Raw genomic sequence first — 14181 nt, forward strand, 5'->3', positions numbered from 1 at the left:
TTTCAAAACGAGTCTGCGAGAAGGCAGTTAAACAGAAAAAAAAAAGTTTGATTTGCATGGAAATTCGCAACTCATTACAATTTTCATTTGAAAGATAGAAAGACTGGGGCCGGTTGCTCAAAGCCTGGTTAACGCTAACCGTTGGTTACGAAGTTTGTAAACATATAGGTTTCCATGGTGTTTGACGCTGGTTAGCGCCAACTATGCTTCGAGCAACCCGGGCCTGAGGTTGCCTATTTACCGAGTTAGGATCTCGAGTTGGATTTCGAGTTGGATTTCGAGTTGGATTTTCCAGTTGGATTTTCGAGTTAGGATTTCGAGTTGGATTTTCGAGTTGGATTTCGAGTTAGGATCTCGAGTTGGATTTTCGAGTTAGGATTTCGAGTTGGATTTTCCAGTTAGGATTTCGAGTCAGTTTTTTCGACATGCTTACTAGTAATCCAGCTGCAACGAATTGGCTACTTTGTTTGTAAACCGTCTGGTAGATTTCCAGTCCAATGCAGTCAACAAAGTAATTCGTGTAGGGGTGGGGTTAGTGTTTTGCCTTTTTATTCTGAGACGTCACTATATAAAGCATACATGAAGTAAGAGGCAAGATATTGAGTTTTTCATGAACTTATTTCCCTTCGGCACTAACATGCTCCTCATTTCAAAAATAGCAAGATTGGAAAAGCTTTAATACCAAAAGATAAACGAAACGAAAAAAATTACGATAACCGGGCGTAAATCGAGGGTAAGATCTAGAATATGATTCGTCATATCTATTCTGGTGGTAGAAATTTAGAAATCCGCGTTAAGAATTAGACACAACAAAAGGCAAAGATATAAATCCTATAATCTCACCATATTTTGAAGACCAACAAATGGCACCAATGCTGGTTACAGTGCTTTTCTTCTTGCCCCTGGCTTTCGATTATTGCACGCTTGTACGCGTCATTCAAGTAATTAAGGTCTTTATAAGTCTTCTCACCATGGGGACTCAAGGCCTGCCCATCCCTCCTGCTCACGTTTCCAAAACTACCAGATATAAAAGTAGATGACAGAATTTTAAACTGAAAATGAGTTATGATTCATTTAATTTTGTATTCCATATCAATAACTTTGTAAACAAAAAACCCTGATAAAGCTTTGGTCAGGGGACACACTGGTAATAACAATGCAAGTGTGAATGCATTAAAACCAAACCAAACACTTCGTTTCCCTATCCCCATTTTTTTACCAAAAAAACCCTGGTTCAACCCTGGTCTGGGGAACAGAAAATCCTCTACAAAAGTATTAGCGCACTTAAGATAAAAAGTGGTTGTCTTGACCACCCCCTTTCCCACCCCAAAACAGAACAGATTTTTAGCTCCTGGGATAGGGATCACAATATTTTTTACTGTTTATTGATACTCTGGATCTGAAATCAGAATTGTCAATTCTGGGACGTTGGGACAAAGATAATTTACACCTCGTTACATTGACTCGCAAAAAATGGCTGAAAATATTTCTTCTGGCTTTCCATATTTGCCACTTCCAGCCGGCCCTGAATATATCATGTACTTCTGAAAAGAAAATTCCACCCAGTTAACATTTCTTGGATCACGTATAGGTTTTATCTGGTGTATAGTTCTCTTGAAATCAAACATTATTTTACGAAAGATTTTAATGGTTACAACCCCGGCCGATTCGACACGCAAATGAACAGACAGTCGAAAGTTAATGAGTAATAACTAAAAGCACTCTTTGAAGTGTCATCTACTGTTTCCAGTCAAAAATACAATTACGAATGCAATACTAGGATAAGTTAAACAAGATCGCCCTTAACGATCTGCAATCCTCTTTCTCCTCCATCTTGAAAAGACCTCGAGACGATGTGCAACACCACTGACAAAGTACGTTGTGTAGAACCACTGAAAATTTATTTGAAACCCCACCCAAAAAAAAACCGCCAAAAAAATCCCGCCAAAAAATCCTAACTCGAAAATCCAACTCGAAAATCCAACTCGAGATCCTAACTCGAAAATCCAACTCGAAATCCTAACTCGAAAATCCAACTCGAAAATCCAACTCGAAAATCCTAACTCGAATATCCAACTCGAAATCCTAACTCGAAAATCCAACTCGAAATCCAACACGAAATCCAACTCGAAATCCTAACTCGGTAATTAGTCTGTCTCCCCGGGCATGGTCATTGGGGTTTACATAACGATAAGAAGGCTTTCGGTTGCTAATTTCTAACTCATTTCCTTGTTCCGTTGTTTAGGAATACGTCAACCTGGAGGAGCTTTTCTACGAAAATGTACTGCCATCCAGTTGCTAGAAGATCAGTGTCTCAAGGATTGATTCGCGTGGAACAATTAACTGGAAGAGAATTCTCGTTTTATTCCGTTGACACTTTTAATACCATGATATGAGATATTAGTGAGATACCGGCGGTGTAGGATACACCTTAAAAATGTAGTTTCTTAAGAGAATGCTTTTCTCGGTTTCGCTTGTTGCTGTTGTTATGTTGTTGTTGTTGTTGTTGTTGTTGAGTGTTTTTTCCCTCTCTTTAGCATAAAGAGGGAGCCCCGTGAAAGACGTTTCAATTCAGGACAATATGTCCCCAAATCGCACAGCATTATTTTTGGTTTCAGTTATTGAGAGGCTTTTAAAGCGCGGGTTGCCCGAAGCCTAGGTAGCGTTGACCAGCGTTAAATACCATGGAAATTTATAAGTCTTGATACCTCTTAACCAACGGTTAGCGCGAGCCAGGCTTCGAGAAACCGGCCTCAGTTTAATATTAAAGCGAGCTAATATAATTAAAGAGGAGGTGATTCCCTCGCATTGAGGAGTAAAATAATACTTTAATGATGATTTCCAAATAATCTGCCTTACATTACTAAGAGTAAGGGATTTTGCATATTACTAGTTTCATTTTGAGCAATTATTGATTCATGACTAATTTGACTTAAATTAAGAAGTATGATGATTATATGATGAGTGAATTAAATGAAATGTAGATGATTTAAAGAGGAAATGTTCGATTCATTAATCTTTACCCTAAACTATCACATGTAAGCTGCCGAAAGGTTGCCTTTAAAAATCATTTATTCCAAGAATCGCGTACCAATATCCACATTGCTAGACCAAACACGTCAAAATCACCATTCCATAGGGAAAAACAGTATCAAGAGGCAAAGAATGTTGCAAACGCAATATTTACTGAACCCGAAAGGCCCCTGATGCGTATAATGTATTTCTGGGGAATTAACACTTCCGTTGTAAACAGTCTTGGAGAAGATTGCATTTATTGTTTTTTTTGGTTTTATTTGGTTTTTTTTTTTTTCACTCATTTTTTCCAAAGAGTTTTCGAGAATCCGGCCAGGATATCCGTAATTTCGTTCAACTGCTTCGTCTCTTCTTCTACTTTCATTTAATTACTCTGAAAAGCTTTTGCTTCAAAACTTGAGTAAAAAGCCAGGCGTCGTCGGCTCTAATTTCAGGGTATGATGCGATCAGAGTCATAAATTGGTTTGATTTCGTAAAATAAGTCGCTTGGGCCAAATTGGTGAAAACAAAAAAAATAAATAAAATTTATTCTTTCAGAGAACAAATGATTTCATGCAACTAGCTACACTGGTTAATATTTGGCCCGTAAGGGTCAGGTTACATACGGGACTCTTAGTTATTAGTACTTAAATCAATGCAGACTAGTGGTTTCGTGACGCTTTTTGTTTTATGGGTCCCTTTGGAGTATTCTTACAGTTAGTTAACCCGGCTTCAGTCTGCGATCCAATTGAAACCTAGTACTGACCTGGTTAGCGGTTAGCAAAAAAAAAAAAAAAAAAAGCAGCTGCCCTCGATGAGCTCTAAACTTGAGCCCTCGATATTGTCAAGTGATACTGGTGAGCGGATACCTTGTGTCAGTCGATCTTAACATGGATACCCATAGCCAAAGATGTATACTGGAAACTGTCTTGCTGCCGCGATGAGGTTTAAGCTCGAGCCCACGATATGGTCACGTGATACTGGTCACATTGGCTTCCATGGGGAGGTGGACGGTCGTACGGTGGCCAAAGAACAAATACTTTACCATATTTTCTTGCCCATGGCGCTTCGCCCACGCCTTTGGGACGCATCGCTCCGCTGTTATTGTTATTTCTCAAAAAGGCTGCCCTTTATTATTCGAAACCGTTAGACATATTCCAAAATTCAAACCCCGTCGTTTCATTATTTTTGTGATTTATACATATTTCTGATGTGCTTTAAAGGGAAGCTATCACGGTCGCGCATGCCCCGGGTTTTTTAATCGAAACTTGAAAACATCAGGCTGGATGATGTCTCATCTGAAACATGTCTTGTCTTTATTAAAAAAATGAACTTCAAAAACATCGTGTGGCTTATCAAGAAAAGAATAATAATAATAAAAATAAAAATAATAATAGTAATAATAACAATAATAATAATAATAATACCAGGGTCATGATTTTACGTGCCAGAACCTAAGAGATCAAGCGGCGAGGCAGGAAAAATCACTGGGGAATGTCGGAGAAACTATTTGCGAACGAGTTGGGACAAGGAGACCACCTATTGAAAATGATAGAGAAATCTGCGATATGCTTGATAATAATTCTCAATCTTTGCAAACACAAACTTTTGAAAATGCAAATGAACCAGAGTTACAGCACTCTGTCCCACAGGAATCGCTGTGTCAAGAAACAAATCTTTTGTTGGACTCGGCTATCAAGATATTTGACTCAATTAGTTCAGAGCCCGCGGAATTCATGAATCGGGACATTGACACCAGAACAAAAGAAAGACCAAGTCAAAAAGAAATTGAAAACATCAATAAAGCCATCACCGAACTGACAAAAACCACGAGTTTCCAAACTAACGACCCCTTTGTTTATCTGTGGATTGCAAACTGTGCGCTTTACGCAGTCACTGTAGCGTTCCTTCTGCATAAAGGATGGAAAAAACAAAAAAGCTCAGCATCACAAACGACACAAAACAACTATCAAAACAAAATGAAAGCTAAATACGAAAGAAAGGTACCTGAAATGCGGAAAAAGATCTCTATAGCTGCAGCAGAAGTAGAAAGATTAAAAGCGAATAAAAAGATCACGAAAAAAGGAAGGAGCCGTACTGCTGGAAGAATGCAAAGTCTTGTCCGTCGCGCAACTAGTGAATTACATGGAAAAGAAAAAGTCGACTGTGAGAAGATTAAAGAGAGAGTATTCGCGGAGAAAAAAGCAACAGCAATCCAGAGAACTCAACAACCAGTTCCAGACTGACCCAGGGCGTGTATACGCAAAGTTCGGAGAAATGATAGCGGAAGATAAGGATCTAAACAGACCTAAGTACAAACCTCGCCAGAGCACTATCAGTAATGAAACAGATGCCAATCAGTTTGAAGACATCGAAGAAGCAAGCTCATTTTGGAGGCACGCGTGGAGTGAAGGAGGAACAGGAAACAGAAATGCTACCTGGCTTGAGGATGTAAGAGAGGCAATTAATAAATATGTCCCACCACCTTCAAATGAGAATTTTGTCCTTGAATCAACTGAAGCAGTGAAAACTATCATGAAGAAAAGAAATTGGAGCGCTCCAGGGCCAGATAGAATTGCCAACTATTGGTGGAAGAAAGCACATGCGCTGCATGAGGGTGTGACCAAATCGTTCCAAGCCATCGGCCAGAGTCCTTCTGAATACCCCATGCGGTTTGCCGAGGGAAAAACGACGTTGATCCCTAAGCCAGGAGAATTCTCAAGTAGCAACCAAAGACCAATTACCTGCTTGAACACTATGTATAAGTGGTTTACATCATGCTTATTAGGACCAATGGATCTTCACCTAAATGAATATGGCCTAATGGAGGGAGAACAGAGAGGCGCCAAATCAGGATGCAATGGCACTGTTGATAACCTGCTCATTGATAGAATGGTCACACAAGACTGTGACAGAGGGAAACGTAACTTGAACATGGCCTGGATTGATGTCAAGAAAGCTTTGACTCAGTTGACCATGAATGGCTTGCTGAGATGATGATTCTACACAGATTCCCAACCTGGCTGTGCCGCACTATTGAGAGCCTGTGCAACAGCTGGAACACGAAAGTCGTCGCAAAGACGAAGCAGGGGATAGAGAAGTCTGAAGTGATACAATTCAGACGCGGCCTCCCTCAGGGAGATGCATTGTGCCCCAGGTTGTTCACCCTGTGTATGAATCCTGTGGCTTGGAAACTACGAGCTTCGGAGGGGTACAAGTTGTCCAAACCCTTAAGCACAAAGATAACGGATTTGCTGTATATTGACGACCTTAAGGCGTTTGCAGCGTCAGACATCAAACTCAACAAGGTTCTGAAGTCAACCAAGAGTGCGATGCAAGATTTAGGCTTAGAATGGAACCCAAGGAAATGCGCGACCGTCCATGTAAGGAGAGGCGTACAGGTGAAGGATGAAACCGGTGTGCAGTTGGATGACGGAGCAGTACTGACAAATCTAAAGGAAGGAACTTATTACAAGTTCCTGGGAACATTAGAGAACTTAAAACAAGATGACAAGTTAGCTTTGAATGTTGCAGCCAAAGAATACCTACAACGCATGTCAGTCATCTGGTCAAGTCCACTGTCAGATCACAACCGCGTAGCTGCATCGAACCAATTTGCCCTTCCCATACTGGGGTATCGAATGTGGACCCAGAGCTGGCCAATAGCAGAGCTTAGGCAAATTGACAGAGAAGTTCGAAAAATCCTGGTTCAGGGCGGCGGCAAACACCCCCTAGGCTTGACAGCATTACTGTACCTCCCAAGGGAAAAAGGGGGGCGCGGGCTGAAATCAGTCGAGCAAGAATACAAACTCGTCAAGATAAAGGCTGCTCTGAAAGTCTACAAGAATCTGGACCCGACCATTGCAGTTGTGAGAAAGTTTGAAGAAAGAGCAGGTGAGGTGGGACACCATTCATTTTTAAAGGATAGCGTGAAGTATGCAGCAGAGCTCGGTCTTGGCCTGGACCTTGAGCACCCGTCACCCTGCATCACCCAGGGGGGAGTAACAATCACAGACAAGAAGATCAAAGTTGCCTTGAAGGAAACTGTAAAAAAGCAGAATACACAGGCTGTGAGGGAAGAGAGGTGGCAAGGAAAGCTACACACAAGTAGGTGGGAGGATGTAAGTCTGAGTAAAGCAGACTGCTTTGCTTGGCTTAAGGACTGGACGTTGTGTCCGTCTAACACCGTTGCAGGAGTGATCGAGCTCTACGAGCAACTATTGCCAACACGAATATATTACAGTCACAAGGTGCGAGCCCGACCAGCTACTGAAGTGGCATGTAGGCTATGCCGTAGATCAGCAGAAACAGTTCAGAATATTCTAGATGGATGTCCCACCTTGGCCCAGAACAAGTACTTGGAAAGGCACAATAACGCCTTGAAGATCCTGTTCTTCGAGATCCTGAAGGACGCAAACTTATTGACAAAGTCCCACCATGGTTCTCCCAAGTAAAACCCAAACCGGTATATGAAAACGACCAGTTTCAAGCCTACTGGGATGTCCCGCTCTATGCTGAGCACACCGAGGTGAGAGCAAACAGAATCGATGCCCGTTTTATCGACCACCAACAGGAGAAGGTGATAGCACTAGAGATGAGCTGTCCATGGATTGATAACCGAACAAGTAAGGAAGAGGAGAAGACAGCCAAGTATGCCTCCCTAAGATGGGAGATAAAGCGACAGTACCCTGGGTACGATGTGCAACAATACAACATCATTATTGACGTGCTAGGTGGATGGTCCATAGACATGGAGGAGGGAATGAGGAATTTACTCGGGTCAAGAGTGAGAACTAAAGGAGTCCTGCTAAAGATGCAGAAATCGGTCTTATCAAGCTCTCTTAATATTGCCCGCACTTTTAAAGTAATCACATAAACTTTACGAGCAATATAACACGAATTTCAATTCAGCAAAGGACATTATTGTAAAAAAAAAATGTATTATTATTATTTTTTTATTATTATTCATTTTTTTTTTAATTTTAGCAATCACTTATTTTATATTTTCACATAGTTTAATAGATTTAAGTGGATAATACTTTTAGAAAGATATTTGTAAATAGGACTTGAACATGGTGTTTTTAAGGAGCTCCTGGGTTACGATTAACGCCCCAGGTAGCTTTAAGGTATTGACATTCAAAAGTTTCAAACTGTCATAATAATAATAATAATAATAATAATAATAATAATAATTTTGTTATGATGATGATGATGATTATTATTTTTATCGTTATCGTCATTATCATTATGATCATCATCATTACTATTATACCATTTGGGCTCGAATCGTTCTTTCTTGAAATCTGAATATGAAGCCACATATGCTCTGGACAAGTCTCGGTCAATTTCTGGAGAAGCAACAGCGCTCGTGGAGAGACTTGCAAAGGGCTGGTCAGCATCGGCAAATGGATTAATCTGGTTGAAAAGCAATAGTTAACACTTGACCATTGCTTGCATATCTTTTAACCTTTTTTGAATATTGGATAAATGCAGAAGCACGTGACCTTGAAGCGTGTAACTTGGAACAAAGCTGGGGATTTTAGGACACCACTTTTATGCCCAAATATGGACAAAAATCAGATCCAGAGTCCATGTGAGGGAAAATGCACGAGCTACGTTACATCCAATAAGGAAAATTTTAAACCGGAAAAACGTCAGCACTGAACCAGAGTTAAACGCTTCAAGGTCATGAGCTTCTGATAACTGTTAACTTATAATAGCGGAGCTCAGCGCGCGCCGAAGGCGCGAAGCACCATAGATAAAAAAATATGGTAACCCATCGATGCGAGAAAATTTGGTTTTATGGCTATGACGTCATTGACGTCCGTACGTACGTACGTCCGTATGTCCACCCCTCCATCTATGCCAATGTGACCAGTATCACCCTGGTTTACAGCATAAATCTTTGATATTAGACATCCATCTTTTGATTAATTGACCAGTATCACATGACCATATCGGGGGCTCAAGCTTACAGCTCACTGAGGTCAGGTACTGGTTTTCAATTGGATTGCAGGCTCAACCAGGGTTAACTCACCTGAACATAAGCTAGGCCTCATTTTTCACGCGCTTTCTGTGGCTCGACGCGGCTACACGGCCTTACTATATAACAACGAATGTTCTTACATAGTCAACGCTTTTCGTGTTCAGGTGGAAAACGGTTTGGAAGATGTTTTCTATCTGCGTTTTTCGCGGATTTCATTCTAGTTTGAAATATCATGATATCTGTGGTCCAAACTGGTGGCTACGCGGTTATTCAAGTCAAGCATCTGCAGGGTGTAAACTTAAAGCTGAAAGTTTATTTTTAAATTGCTTAGAGCTGCTTTTTCTGCGTATTGCAATTTTTGATATATCTCTAGAAGCTCTGATGCCCGGAGGACCTCATTCTCGGAAACCCAGGGGCAGGCAGTCGAGACGGGACGAGAATCGTTTTACGCCTACATCTAGAACAGAAATGAAAGGACTGAGCGAAAGAGAACGACAGCGCCAAAACAGAATACCAGTAATAGCTCATACTTAGGACACAAATTCTTTCCTTGGGCACTAATCGGTTCTTCCTTTGTTCAGGAATGAAAATCGAATTTTTATTGTCAACTGGCATTAAATAACAATTATCTGTACTCTTTTGGGCATAAAGAAAAAGTTGATTTGTTTGTTTGTTTTGCTCTAAAATGCGAGCGAACAAGTGCTTCTTTAATCCGTCTGCCCAACTAGGACCTCTGTCTTTATAAGCGTCCCACATGCCAATTGCAGGGGTTTTAATAACTTCTGAAATAGCCGTCCATGATAGCCCATTGAAGGCGGCAGTTTGACAATATTATGATAGCATTTTTACTGGAAATCAAGGTAAACTAGCCGGCGGTGAGAGGCAAAGCGGCGGCGGTATACCGCCGGTAACTGGCTTCTATTGAAATCCCTGCAATTGTGACTCAGAAATAACGAATGATGGATGACGAATTGCTTGCAGCGTTTGCCTTGTGGTCACCAAAATCGAAATAATAAAGAATTGCGTAATTACCTCCTGTCGTTCTCTAAATCGGTATTAGTATCAAATGTGCAGTCGTCTGTACTTTAATTCTCATCGGTAACAATGCGAAAGGTTAAAGAGCTACATTTTGTGTGTATTGTTTCCACAGAATGCATTTTTCTTGTAGCGAAATTTAATAATATGCATCTTGTCACATTTAACATCTTCAGACGTGACAACCATTAACTACGGAGCAGAGGTCATGTCGAACGAAGTTGCGAGGCGATATCTGATATGATGATAAAAAATAAAACACAGCCGCTTTGGGATTAAGAATTAATTTTCATTTTGTTGATCATCGAACTGTTCCTGACTTTTACTGACCGTACGGAGGTCAAAAAGTGTTAAATATGACCGAGAAATCCTGCTGTTTGCTGGGGCCTGATATGGTTGGTCGGGGCTTGATATAGGGGGGGGATATAAGGTTGGTAACGTTCCAGCCTTATATGGCTCACCCGCTGACCAAAAAGCCCAAGGACTCTGGGTAAGTGAGAGCTATCTATTCGATCATGGAAGGAATGTGGTTCAAATTTATTGTTTCCTGGATCATTTTGCGATATTAAGGTAAGTTGACATACAGTAGTTGTTTTGAAACACAATTTCGACAATCACTTGACATATAGCCACTGAGCTCATAAACGGTTTAGGTGACGTTTGAGTGTCTCAAAAGACGATGCTCCTTTGGTGCTTTTCGCCTGCGCTTATCAACATTTGCATATTTTCGCCAGCCGCTAGGCTAGTGAGAGAGAAACTAGTTTAATTTAGTACTACAAAGCATCAAATTTTAAAACAATAAGTTCACTGCAGTATTGAGAACATTTTTTGGTTTGTTTCTGTTTTGTGGTCAGTAAATTACAGACTAAAGACTGCAGATTGCAGACTGGGTATTTAATGAAATTTAATAGGTATGTTTTACTTCCCGTCAAATATATTTAGCTAAATTTTCAATGTTCTCGATGTTTAACTTACCATAGTCCCCACAATCGCTTTTCCGAGAATCCCAGGCCGAGAATAGACATTTTTAACACTTAACCTTGAAGATTATTTTTCAGGGGAAGAAAAATGTTGATTGATGCACAATATTTTAGCCCCAAGAAGAATTTTAGAGTGCAAAACAACCAAAACATCTAGAATTTTCGTTCCAATTATGCAAATACAACGTTGTTAATTTTTTAAGAGAAGTGGCCCCATGGAAAGAAAGCTAGTCGGTTAGGCGATTTACGGGCTTGACACATCGTATGTGTCTGTTGTTATCAAGTTTCATCAGTACGTATTTGACAAATGGGCTTTTTTGTTGGCAGGCTGCATGTCTGCAGTTCTGCAATCTATATCTTATACCTAATCGGTAGTCTCTCTGCTTCATATATACATCAATGCTGCCCCCTTCGATAACTGTTGATAAAGAATAATGCGTAAAGATTAATTTTAGCCGACACGTGCACGTGCTTTGGTGCTTGAATTATTTTGATTTCTTTCCGAGAAAATAACCAGTTTCTTAAAAACATGTAAAAGTTTTCTTCCGACTTTTCTAATTCCTAGTGCCTTAGCTGATTGTGAACATCTGCAAGAGAGCCAACCAAAGAAAAAAATGTTTTTTCGCTGGGCTTCTGATAGGATGAGGACAAAAAACTAAAGATTGTGCGGATATTTCTGATATTTTTGTCTATATTATACGTAAAGATGCGTTGATTATGCGGAAATTGCAACGGAAATAAAACAATTTAAAAAACTAATAATTAGGCGCGTCCAATGTATTTACATGCTTATGGTAAATCAAGACTCGAAATTGCGACCAATAAGCGACTGATTTTGTTTTGCCTTTGCGATTAAAATATCTGGAGGAGTGGCCAAATTGCGACCAGCTTTCGCCGTTGAAATAAAAAGGTTAACAGTTGGCATTTTGCCGCAGCTTTTGCTAAAATAAATAAGCCGATTAAAATTTATTTTGTTTCTCGTCCTGAATTTTGTTTCAATTTGGACATATAGTGCAAAATTGTAATGTGGTTGGACCGCGATCCATTCCCCCGATCATTCACCACTTTCTTCCTATTTTCAGTACGATTTCATATATCTTGTAGTTGAGACAGGATATTTTTTTCGATCCCAGGGTATGTTATGAAATTATAATTTACAACACGGTTGAACTAGTGTCCAGGCTTATTGAGAAAAATGCGTGGAAACTGCTTACGACCTTTCATCTTGCGAACGGAATGGCATGTTGACTTTAGTGTTCAGGGAAAAAAAGCTTTTCAAAATAGTCAATCTCTTTGGCTTTAATGTTTGTGAGGATGGTAAGCTGCTGCTTTATCACTAATATCAGGCATTTCTTCTGTTTTATGCGGTGGATGCAGATTCCAGGGAGTTACCGGATCCGCATCGCCGCATCCTATGAGATGTCATGTTTTGATGGTTAATTTTCATTTAATTCAAGATTTAAAAGATTGAAAAAGTCAGCACTCAATCCTAATCCGATTACAAAAGTAAAAACGTGCACAGACTGGAGATCAGTTTGCTTTTTGCCCTATCCACAATTGCAAATGGCAAAATATTTCCGACCACTTTTCTTAAGGTGGCTGGAACCAGTTTCACAACTTTAAAGTGCTGCTATGATCAAATTTTTATCCCTTTAAGTTTTAGGTTTATCACATAGAATTACAGGAAAGATTAAAAACGCCGTTTACCGTTTAGAAATACCTGCATTGGTTTCAGAGATATTTAAGTATGAAAAATGTGTAAAATATGTAGATGGAGGTCACCTAGTTCACTTTTGAAACGTAAGCAAATAAAGAAGCAAAAGAGTGTTTTGGAGAGCTTTCATGTTGCCATGGAAACCCTTTACATGACAAAATTGGGCATATTTTGTTAAGCAAATACTTGGTGTTACATTTGGTTGCATGTAATTGATGAAATGTTAACTTTGTGACTCCATCGATTCCATTTATACCCAGTAAGTAAGTTATGTTTTCTTTATTCGGGAGATTTTCGCGCTTAGAGCTGGGTTTTATACTCTCGGCAACGATCACAAAAATGTTTAATTTAAGTTTGAAAATTCTCAAAACTGCGAACAGAGTTATGTCTTTACTTCATACATGTTGTTCATTTCTCGCAGCGCTCTTAATCCACGAGCTTGACTGAGACCCACAATGGTAGTTTGCAGCACTTCTCTTTGCAAACACACGGTCGAAAAGCTAGAATGTTACGTTACACAACCAATAGCGTGATCTTTCCGCACAGTAATTTAATATATATTAACTGAAGCTTATATGTAGATCTGTTAGTTAAGAGCTATGAGCATCACTAGATGTCTTTAAGCTAAAGTTTGTCAAATTGAATTCAAATGACAGACAGAACAACAATACCAGCCAACAGAATCTCGTAGTAATCAAGTTGTTTTTATTTCCTTTTGAATACAATCAATTCACCTGAGATTTTGTTCATAACTTCCTTTATCTCGCAGCAGGAGATGCATTCCTTTTCTTGCTGTCCCGGCCTCCCAGTTTACGCAAAAATCACAGCTGCAAAACGTCGTATTTCCCCTTCTTGAGTCTTCCCTTTTGGTTGCTTCCTCTTCCTCGGATCCTGAACTTTATCGCAATTGTTCGAAAGAATATGGTTCAAGTTCTACCATAAATGTACGCGTATTAACGACGAAGAAAGCGGAGTATTATGTTGAGACTTAAACAATAACAGAAGATTTTATTGAAAACCATCTACTTGCTTGAGCGCAAATGACGTCACAACATTGCGGCAGACATTCCTTTTTTGGAAGTAACCGGAAGAAAAAGAAAACATAATGGCGGCCGTTCAAATGTGAAAAATATCCAAGGATTTCGGGCAAATACGAGGCCTTTCAAGATGAAAAAGGATTTTTTCTTGTATTTTCAGTTAAAGGTCGTTATATTTCGACACTAATAAGACAAAAAAAATTCATCTCGAACCTTCAGTTCTCCTTTAAGTGGTGAATCTGGTTCCAGCCACCTAAACTATCCCGTGGTTCAAAAAAACCTCATTGGAAATACGGTAGCAATCGCCGTTGCTGCATACACGATTTCAACGGTGTCTCGTCCAGCTATATTTCTGTGGAAAATTTGTGTTGAAACGAAAAATTCTTATGTTATTGTAGAGGCAGTTCAGGATAATAG

The 14181-nt window shown here is 39.8% G+C and overlaps 3 protein-coding genes across 6 annotated transcripts in view; all 3 read left to right on the forward strand.

The window, feature by feature from the left end:
- LOC137989394 (proto-oncogene tyrosine-protein kinase receptor Ret-like) overlaps window positions 1–3539 on the forward strand; it is a 39782-nt gene extending 36243 nt beyond the window's left edge. The window contains exon 14 of one of the 3 annotated variants that reach the window (XM_068835224.1): window positions 2246–3539. In XM_068835224.1, the coding sequence (XP_068691325.1) occupies window positions 2246–2302 (57 nt within the window). In that variant the 3' untranslated portion in view covers window positions 2303–3539. The remainder of the gene's footprint in view (window positions 1–2245) is intronic. The other 2 variants (XM_068835223.1, XM_068835222.1) reach the window with 2 other exon arrangements.
- A 1750-nt stretch (window positions 3540–5289) lies between these two features.
- LOC137989424 (uncharacterized) lies at window positions 5290–6009 on the forward strand. The gene has a single exon (XM_068835250.1). It carries the CDS (start codon window positions 5290–5292, stop codon window positions 6007–6009), a length of 720 nt encoding a protein of 239 aa, XP_068691351.1.
- A 4454-nt stretch (window positions 6010–10463) lies between these two features.
- LOC137989392 (fibroblast growth factor receptor 1-like) overlaps window positions 10464–14181 on the forward strand; it is a 35157-nt gene continuing 31439 nt past the window's right edge. Inside the window, exon 1 of one of the 2 annotated variants that reach the window (XM_068835219.1) lies at window positions 10464–10603. The gene's annotated coding sequence lies outside the window, so the exon portion shown is untranslated. The remainder of the gene's footprint in view (window positions 10604–14181) is intronic. The other variant, XM_068835218.1, reaches the window with a different exon arrangement.

This window comes from Montipora foliosa, unplaced genomic scaffold (genome assembly GCF_036669935.1).
Source record: "Montipora foliosa isolate CH-2021 unplaced genomic scaffold, ASM3666993v2 scaffold_458, whole genome shotgun sequence".
NCBI classification, from domain to species: domain Eukaryota; kingdom Metazoa; phylum Cnidaria; class Anthozoa; order Scleractinia; family Acroporidae; genus Montipora; species Montipora foliosa.

Excerpts from the sequence above, each read along its gene's own strand:
- LOC137989424 (XM_068835250.1), top strand. The coding sequence starts at position 5,290 with ATGATAGCGGAAGATAAGGATCTAAACAGACCTAAGTACAAACCTCGC.